Here is a 10,114-nt window from a genome sequence, read left to right as displayed (position 1 = left end):
CTATACACTAAATCATCTACTATGTAAGCAATGGACGCACAAACACATGATCTATTTAAAATGAAACTTTATTGAATTTAAACAAGTAAATAAATAATTATTCATAAAGAATACTATAACAATACGCATGGCTTATAGTATATTCTAACAATCTCCCACTTAGACTAATAACCATGCATCTACAATTTTGACACACATTCCTTCTACATGCTTATCAAAAGTCTTCTGTGGTAAGCTCTTAGTAAACGGATCTGCCAAGTTGTTCTCTAACGCAATCTTGGTGACCATTACATCCCCTCTCGGCACTATATCACGAATGAAATGATATTTATGCTCTATGTGCTTTGCCCTCTTATGGCTTCGTGGCTCCTTTGAATTTGCAACCGCACCACTATTATTACAGTAAAGCGTAATTGGCGCTTGAATCGAAGGAACCACACCCAACTCTCTCAGGAAGTTACCGAGCCAAACTGCCTCTTTGGCTGCCTCAGAGGCTGCCACATATTCGGCTTCCATAGTGGAATCAGCAACACAAGTTTGCTTGATACTCCTCCAACTTATGGCTCCACCTCCAAGAGTAAACACATTACCTGAGGTAGACTTTCTAGAATCTCTGTCTGATTGAAAATCCGAATCAGTATACCCAATAGGTACCAGGTCATCCGAATGATAGATCAACATGTAATCCCTAGTCCTTTTCAGGTACTTGATTATATGTTTAACCGCCGTCCAATGCTCTTTCCCAGGATTAGACTGAAATCTGCTAACAACGCCAACGGCAAAGCAGATATCAGGCCTAGTGCATAACATAGCATACATGAGGCTCCCCACAGCTGATGCATAAGGGACCGCCTTCATCTTTTCTATCTCTTCATCAGTCTTAGGAGACTGATCTTTAGATAGAGAAATTCCATGTCTGAAAGGAAGGAATCCTTTCTTGGAATCATGCATGCTAAACCTGGAGAGTATTGTATCAATATAAAGACCTTGGGACAAGCCTAATATCCTTTTCTTGCGATCTCGCAAGAGTTTGATCCCAAGGATATGAGCCGCTTCTCCCAAATCTTTCATATCAAAATGTGTGGACAACCACTGCTTAACTGAATTCAACATGCCCACATTATTTCCTATGAGCAGTATGTCATCTACATATAAGATCAAAAATGCCACTTTGTCCCCATCCCACTTTTTGTATACACAAGATTCGTTAAGACACTGATCAAAACCAAAAGTTTTAATCGCCTTATCAAAACAAGTGTTCCATGCCCTAGATGCCTGTTTTAGTCCATAAATGGACCTTTTAAGCTTACACAACATGTGCTCTTTGCCACTTTCCATAAAACCGTCTGGTTGCATCATATAGATGCACTCATCAAGACTTCCATTAAGGAAAGCTGTCTTGACATCCATTTGCCAAATCTCATAATCATAATGAGCAGCAATGGATAAGAGAATCCTTATAGACTTAAGCATGGCTACCGGCGAGAAGGTTTCCTCATAGTCAATCCCTTCTTTCTGAGTAAACCCTTTCGCTACAAGCCTTGCTTTAAAAGTTTGTACTTTTCCGTCTACACCTCTCTTTTTCTTATAGATCCATTTGCATCCAATGGGTTTAACCCCATCAGTTGGTTCTACAAGATCCTAGACCTGATTAGAGTACATAGACTCCATCTCTGATTTCATAGCAGCAACCCACTTATCGGCATCCTTATCATGTTGTGCTTGGTCGTAATTGACATGTTCGGAGGTAGGCTCCTCAGGGATCTGATCATATGATTCTCCCAAGAGCGTATAACGAACTGGCTGTCTTATTTCTCTTCCACTACGACTATGCACTACATCAGTTGCAACTACATCACTTTGATTTTGTGGTTGAACCACAACATCATCAGAAACATGAGTCTCCATGCTATCCACAGGGATATCAACGACTTCTTCCTGTTGTATAGTCTGCTCAACATGACTCCCACTACTTTGTGGTAGTATGACTGCGGGCACTTGTTGTTGTCGGACATTAAGTCTATTGACATTTCTCCCACTATTAAAGTGCAATGGTATGTCAAAATCGACTTCCGGGGTTTGGATATGGTCGTTTTGATTTTCAGATGACTGAGTTTCCATTCCTTCGCTAAGTTCCTGTAAAACAAGTTTACTTCTAGGAACATGGTTCATCAAATAGTCCTCTTCTAGAAACTTGGCATTTGTGCTAACAATTACCTTTTTCTCTTTAGGACAATAGAATAAACCACCTTTCGTCCCTTTTGGATAACCTATAAACACGCATACATCCGTTCTTGCCTCCAATTTATCCGTTTTCCCCTTTAGCACATGTGCCGGACAACCCCAAACTCGAATATGCCGCAGACTAGGCTTGCGCCCAGTCCACAATTCTGTAGGGGTCAAGGGTACTGACTTTGAAGGAACTAAGTTCAGAACATAATTCGCCGTTTCTAAGGCATGTCCCCAAAAAGACGAAGGCAAATCGGAATAACTCATCATTGATCTAACCATTTCCATAAGAGTCCTATTTCTTCTTCAGCTACACCATTTTGTTGTGGAGTTCCAAGTGCAGATAAGTGAGATGTAATTCCACATTCTAGTAAATAACCAATGAAGTCCGTAGAGAGGTACTCCCCACCACGATCAGATCGTAGTGTCTTGATATGTTTATTATGTCGCTTTTCAGTCTCAGTCTTGAATTCTTTGAACTTTTCAAAAACATTTAGACTTTCAACACAACAAATAAATATATCCATATTTTGAGTAATCATCTGTGAAAGTCACAAAATACTCAAAACCACCTCTTGCTTGGACATTCATTGGACCACACAAATCAGAATGAATTAACTCTAATTTATCACTTGCCCGATTTCTTTTTGAGGGGAAATTTCGTTTTGTCATTTTTCCTTCTAAACAAGATTCACAAGTTGGTAGTGCCTCCACTTTCAATGAACTTAAAGGTCCATCCTTGACCAACCTGAAAATTCTGTTCAGATTTATATGACCCAAACGCAAGTGCCATAAATATGTTTCACTCAATTCAGAAGAACGTTTTCTCTTGCTTGGTAAATCAACATTATTCAGTTCTTTAGGTGGTAACGGTTTAGGAATAGAGTCAACAACAAAAAGACCATTAATCAATGTAGCCGAAGAGAGATAACGCTTATTATGAGTAATAACACATTTATCAACGTCATGACAATTAAAATCATAACCATCTCTCATAGCGCTAGAAACCGAAATTAAATTCCTTCTAACGGAAAGTACATATAATGTGTCTTTTAAAGCTAAAACTCTACCACTACCAAACGAAATACTAATATTTCCTAATGCTAAAGCTGGGGCTGCTGAACCGTCTGTTTGATAAACATTGATTTCTCCTTTACTTAGCCGCTGCGTTACCTGAAACCCCTGCAAATAAGTGCAGATATGATTAGTGGCTCCCGAATCTACACACCATGACATGGTAGAAACAGCCGCTAAAAATGTTTCAACGACAAGTAGATGTAAATCACCTGGTTTATTTTTCAGCTTGGCCAGATAAGTTGGACACTGCTTCTTATGATGCCCGGGCTGCTTGCAGTGATAACACTTGCCCTTAGCCTTTTTCACACCAGCAGTCGCGCCACCAACAGAGGGTTTTTGAGCCTTTTTCTTTTTCTGCCCGCCTCTCGGCTTAGAAGAAGAACCTGCCTCAAAATTCAATGCCACGGGAGGAGCTTGGGACTTGATAATAGTCTCCGCCGACTGCAGCTCATTCAACAATTTCGCAAGGGACAAATCCATTTTGTTCATGTTATAATTCAGGCGAAATTGCTGAAAACTGTCAGGCAAAGTCTGCAGGATCATTTCAACCTGCGTGTCGTTATCAATGTTAGTTCCAAGGACCTCCAGTTCATTCAGAAGACTCATCATCTTCAGAACATGGTCCCTGACCGATGAACCTTCAACCATTTTGTTATTCAGAAGGGCTTTCATGGCAGTCTGCTTAGCCGCACGATTCTGATCTTCGAACATTTCTTTGAGATTTTCCAGAATGTCATAAGCAGACTCCATCGACTAATGCTGATGTTGCAGAACATTCGACATGGATGCCAAAATGTAACACCGCGCCATCTCATCAGCCTTAATCCATTTCTGGTAAGCCTTCTGTTCATCATCTGTGGCATCATCTCCAGGTTTTTCTGGACACACCTCATCGAGCACAAATTTGTACTCTTCAGCAATTAGAACAATATCCAAATTTCGTTTCCAATCAACATAATTTGGACCCTCAAGTTTGTTTTGGGTAAGAATGGCAGTAAGGGGATTAAAAGCAGTCATTGTTAATCTGGGAGACATTAAATATTTAAATAGATCAAATCAGTTTGTATTATGAACATTAAAATTCAAAACACATTATATATATACAATCTATGCACCTTGAACAACAAATTTCGATGGGAAAGAAGCTATTCTTGCAATATACATATATAATGACAGATTTTCACTCCATAAACTTAAACATGTCATACTCAGATGGAGAGTAAACTGTTAATTTAAGCCAAGTGAATATCAACATTCAACATATATTAGTCCCATTGAACCAACATGCATACTCAGATGGAGAGTAAATACAAATAATCAATGACTAGTATAACATAGTGATTATTCATAATATTTTTATCCGATATGGAAGAAGACCTACGTCAACGTGTAAAAACATTATATCACTAATTTTTTAAGACCGGGGACCAAGGGAATTGATCCCCATAATTACTGGAATTAAAAACAACTAATTTTTTTTTAGAATTTTAGAAAAACAGCAAAAACACCATCTAAACGACCCCGAAAGCCCAAAAAACAACTTCAGTCATGAAATTCATGTGTATTGCTCACTGGGCCGTTTCGCATGGACATGCCAAGTTTCAGGTCAATCGGAGTCCGTCACCTTTTTGACCTCCGATTTTCTACCCTAATTCGGCAAAACTTGTTTTTCCGTTTTACATGATAAAATTCAACTTTCAGATTATTCTAACTCAACATCACCAATATTAAAAGGATACATCAAGTTTTCAGAATAATCAACACAATCCATAACAGATAATCACACCAAAAAATAGTGCAGGTTTTCAGAAAAAACAAACTTTGCATGTAATTCAAAACTTGCATATAGAACATGATATTAATCCTTATGGTTTATCCTAATTATTTAATTAGACGTGAGTAGGCTCTGATACCAATTGTAGGAATATATACCACAGCGGAAGCAATAACAGAATCTTATTCACGTGTAATCTAAACAACTAACGCGTATGGAGATTTTAGGATTACCTCTTGAAGCGTAAACACAACAAATCTATGTCGTTCTCCAGTTCCTCAGTTGAAAACACACCAGCAGATTTCCACAGTCTTCTACTGTGTTACCCAAACAATAACCGAAAATGGAGAATTTTGGGTGAGCAAAATTCTAGTAGAAACCGCAGTCAGAATCCTGTCAAAAATGTCTAGCCCTTATATCCATATATATAGCTGCGTTTTAGGTCAAAACCGTTTTCAAAACCTGTTAGGTTTCCTTCTCCCACTAAGGGACGGTTTCCACGTTTTCTTTCCCACTAAGTAATAGTTTCCACTATTTTCTATTATTTAGGCACAGTAGGGACCACAAAATTTAATTAACAAGGCTTCCTATTATGATATTAATTTCGAAATTCTGAAACTAATTTCCATCATAATAAATTACGAATTATTCCACTAAAAATTCGTAATTGCACTCCTTAGTTCAATTTCGAAATTCTTCCATAAAACCTTATTTAACTCCCCATGTTAAGATTCAGATACTAATCAATCAAATTAAATTACTGACTATTTAATTTATTGATTACTTCCTTTAGACTTACACTTAACTTATTTCATGTGTCGGATACAAAATCCACCGGCCGGGTTTACACATGAAAACTTATAAGCTTTCATAAAGGAGTATCATCAATCTCAAAATCGAGACATGGATTCCATCAACTAATTATTACTTCGCCAATGTATATCATTGTTATCCAATTTACCAGGCTTATTGACTCGCGAAAGAATCTCGCCTTTTAATAAATCAAAACAACAAGTGACATACACAACTAATAATAATTATATCAGGATTAAGAGTATAAGTACATTAAATGGACTAGAGAAATTATTTTATAAAGTCAGTATAAAATACTCATCTCTACTTGATCCGTTCAATACATACAAAATGTACTAGCACAAGAAGTTGGAATTAAACCATTCCCATAATCAAGATAAATTATATTTAATCTTGTGCTACAATCATTCCGATGATTTGTCCAATTCCATCATTAGATTGTGAACATTAACTTTTATGTCTTACAAGAACCGATGATTTAATCTTCCGTGTATAAGCTAAACTCTATACACTAAATCATCTACTATGTAAGCAATGGACGCACAAACCAACACATGATCTATTTAAAATGAAACTTTATTGAATTTAAACAAGTAAATAAATAATTGTTCATAAAGAATACTATAACAATACGCATGACTTATAGTATATTCTAACAATATATAAGGTAAACTTAATTAATTTTGATGTTCTAATACATTACATTATATGCAAATCTTAGGAAATATAGTACGTAACATTCATATTTTTGATATTACAATATCATAGTAATATATAAGGTATATTTAATTAATTTTGATGTCCTAAATAATAGCATTTTCTATGTAGTCATTCAAATAAGGAAACTTTGGTAGGTAAAGTTTTAGTTGACTTCAAAATATTAAATATTAGGAAAATAATTAAATAACTATTTTGTCTAGTGTGAACTCTATTAAATAATAAAAAAATAAATAATATTTCGTTAAGGGGCTTCGTACTTTTAATATAATATATAGGTATAGATGTTCAGATGATCGAGTTATCTTTATATTCTTTTTTTGCAAGTATATCCAAATGCTCTTTCCACTTATTTTAAACTTTTATTATAATTAGAGGAAATGCATTAATTGGATGAAACTCAACTCTTTGCTTTAGTTCTTTTATTGTTTGTTTTTTTATCTTTCCGGTTAGAGTAAGTCAAGTGAACCTAAAATGTATATTGCTATACGCACTCTTACTATGAGACATCGGGTTGAGAAAATATAATAATTGTTATAAAATAATGACGGTAAAGTAAATAAATTGAAGACAAGTATAGAGAAACTAATATATTATTCAACTTTCAAATTGATATACATAATAAACTGAAATCTCCTCTATTTATAGAAGAAAGAATGTGATGACCCAAGGGGCATCGATTGTTTTTAAATGAAATTTCATATTTTGAGTCTTTAAAAACCTCTTTTAGTATCAACTCGATTTGCGTGCGCAGTCCGTACGCATAACCGGAAAGCTTATATGTGAAAATCTGTGAAAAATGATAAGTTTTGACTATAAAATGAATTAATTTGACTTCGGTCAACGTTTTGGATAAACGGGCCCGGACCCACAATTTGATGGTCCCGGAGGGTCCGTAGGAAAATATGGGACTTGGGCGTATGCCCGGAATCGAATTCCGAGGTCCCAAGCTCGAGAAATGAATTTTTGAAGAAAATTATTTTCTGAAATTGTTTAAAGGATTTGGAAATGAATTTTGATTAGAACGTGTTGGTATCGGGCCCGTATTTTAGTTCTGGTACCTGGTACAGGTCTTATACGTGATTTTGATATAATTCTATGAAGTTTGGTAAGAAACGGAATCCGTTTGATGTGATTCGGACCTTAAATGCAAAATTTGATGTTTTAAGAAGTTTTGAAATATTTCATTGATTTTGAGGTTTAATTCGTTGTTTAAGGGGTTAATTTGACGATTTGATCGCACAGATAAGTTCATATTATGTTTTTGAGTTAGTACGTATGTTTGGTTTGGAGCCCCGAGGGCTCAGATGTGTTTCGGAAGGTTTTTGGAACTCAAAAGGTTGCAGGTTTTTCAGTTTCTGGTGTGCTGCTATTTTCTTCTTCGCGTTCATGGGAGGACCCTCGCGAATGTGATGTGTTATTCATGCCGAAGGAAAATTCCTTCTATGCTAACGCATAACCCAGGTCGCGAACGCGAAGCTTTGGGGGGTCTTCCCTTCGCGAACGTGGGCCTGGTAACGGGAATGCAAAGGCTTATGAGCCTGGGCAGGGGGAGGGGTATTATACCTACGCAAACGCGATCACCCGGACGCGAACGCGAGGGCTCGAGGAGTTGCTTCTCCGCGAGCGTGAGCCCATTATCGCGAACGCGAAGGTCTGTCAGGCCTAACTCATCGCGAACGCGATGAGCCTGTCACGAACGTAAAAACCAAATTTGCCCAGTTATTTTAAGTTCCAAAAACATAATGTATTACGGGATTTCCACCATTTTCCATAAACTTCATCTTCTCCACACCTCTTGGGCTATTTTTGAAGAGGAACTTCACCATAGCTTCATAGGTATGTAATTCTTAGCTCGTTTTCTTCCATTTTTATCAACACCTACAAGATTTCTAGGCCTAAAACATGAGATTAAGGGTAGAAAATTAGGGATTTGGGTAGAGTTAGGGCTTTTTGATTATTTGGGAATTTGACATCGTTTCGAGGTCGGATTTCAAAACAAATTATATATTTGGGCTCGTGGGTGAATGGGTGATCGGGTTTTGGTCTGATTATGTTATTAAGTCGATTATGTCTAAATACAATTGATTTGGAGCCGAATTCGAAAGGAAAGGCGGTGTTTGAGGCTTGAGTTGGCCGTGGAAGTTCGAGATAAGTGTTCGGTCTAACCTTAGCTTGAGGGATTAGGAGTTGTGTCCTATTTTCTATTTGCTTCTTGCTGAGTACGACATATAGGCATGGTGACGAGTATCTATACGTTGGTGTCGAGCATGACCGTGAGTCTTAAATTGTAATTTATTGTGTTCTTAAATGATACTGCGGATGCTTTAATTGATGATTCTCGGTATTGAGTAAGGATTAAGATTGTTTTCATGGAAATTACTTGTGATTGAGTATTGGTGTTAGCTGAGATGGTTAGATGTTGGGTTAAGATTGGTTATAGCTGATTCTCCCTTGCCGAGACGTATTTACTTTTACTGTCGAACCCCTTGTCGGGACTCTTGGTATGGTTGTTAAAGGTATATAAATGTTATATTGGATCGGGTTGCACGCCGCAACAGTGTTATTGGATCTGGTTGCACGCCGCAACAATATTATATTAGATCGGGTTGCACGCTATAACAATGTTATATTGGATCGGGTTGCACGCCGCAATAGTGTTATATTGGATCGGGTTGCACGTCGCAACAATGTTATATTGGATCGGGCTGCACGCCGCAACAATGTTATATTGGATCGGGTTGCACGCCGCAACAGTGTTAAGTGATAGGGATCGGGTTGCGCGCCGCAACAGTGTTATTATTGTTTTGTTGTAGATCTTGAGTTGTTCTCTCATAGTTTTCTTAAGTTTCTGCTGGATTTGATATTTCCCCATAGCATGTACCCCCTCTCATGTTAATTGTTTATTCCTGTTTATTTTTCCAATGTATATTATATAACTGCATAGATTTATCTGGAGTCTGGTCCTAGCCTCGCCACTACCTCGCCGGGGTTAGGCCAGGCACTTACCAACACATGGGGTCGGTTGTCCTGATGCTACACTATGCACTATGTGCAGATTCCGGAGTAGCTTTTGGACAGTATCCCTTGGGGAGCCTGCCTTCAGTCCAGCCAGAGATCCCGAGGTATTCTTGCAGGCGTCCGCAAGCCCGACGTTCTCTTCTACTTTATTTTGTACTATGTTTTCATTAGATTTCGAAACAGCTTGTATTTCTTTCAGACATTTGTATGTAGTACTCTTAGACAGTCCGTGAATAATGTGACACCAGATTTCGGGTAAAGGAGTGTATTGGCATTGTAGTACTGGCTTGGTTATCTTTAGATGTTTAAGTCTTCCGCTTGTTCTGTTCATCGTTAATATTTAAATGTTAATTACCTGTTAATTCAAAATCGTAAAAAGGATTAAAATGAAAGATTTAGAATTTCTATATGTTGCGACTTGCCTAGCTTCTACGAGTAGGCGCCATCACGACTCCCGAGGGTGGGAAATCCGGGTCGTGACAA

The 10,114-nt window shown here is 37.5% G+C and overlaps 1 protein-coding gene across 1 annotated transcript; it reads right to left on the bottom strand.

Moving 5' to 3' along the window:
- Positions 1–1,641: 1,641 nt before the first annotated feature.
- Positions 1,642–2,511, bottom strand: LOC104220840 (uncharacterized). Its single transcript, XM_070151767.1, has one exon. The coding sequence runs from the start codon at positions 2,509–2,511 to the stop codon at positions 1,642–1,644; it is 870 nt and encodes a 289-aa protein (XP_070007868.1).
- Positions 2,512–10,114: the final 7,603 nt, after the last annotated feature.

The sequence above is a fragment of the Nicotiana sylvestris genome, chromosome 7, assembly GCF_000393655.2.
Source record: "Nicotiana sylvestris chromosome 7, ASM39365v2, whole genome shotgun sequence".
Classification (NCBI taxonomy): Eukaryota; Viridiplantae; Streptophyta; class Magnoliopsida; order Solanales; family Solanaceae; genus Nicotiana; species Nicotiana sylvestris.
Note: the sequence above shows the minus strand (reverse complement) of the source record. Positions and strands in the feature narration are given on the sequence as shown.

What these genes read in the sequence shown, in the direction of transcription:
- LOC104220840 (XM_070151767.1), bottom strand. Translation starts at nt 2,511, where the DNA reads ATGGTTAGATCAATGATGAGTTATTCCGATTTGCCTTCGTCTTTTTGG.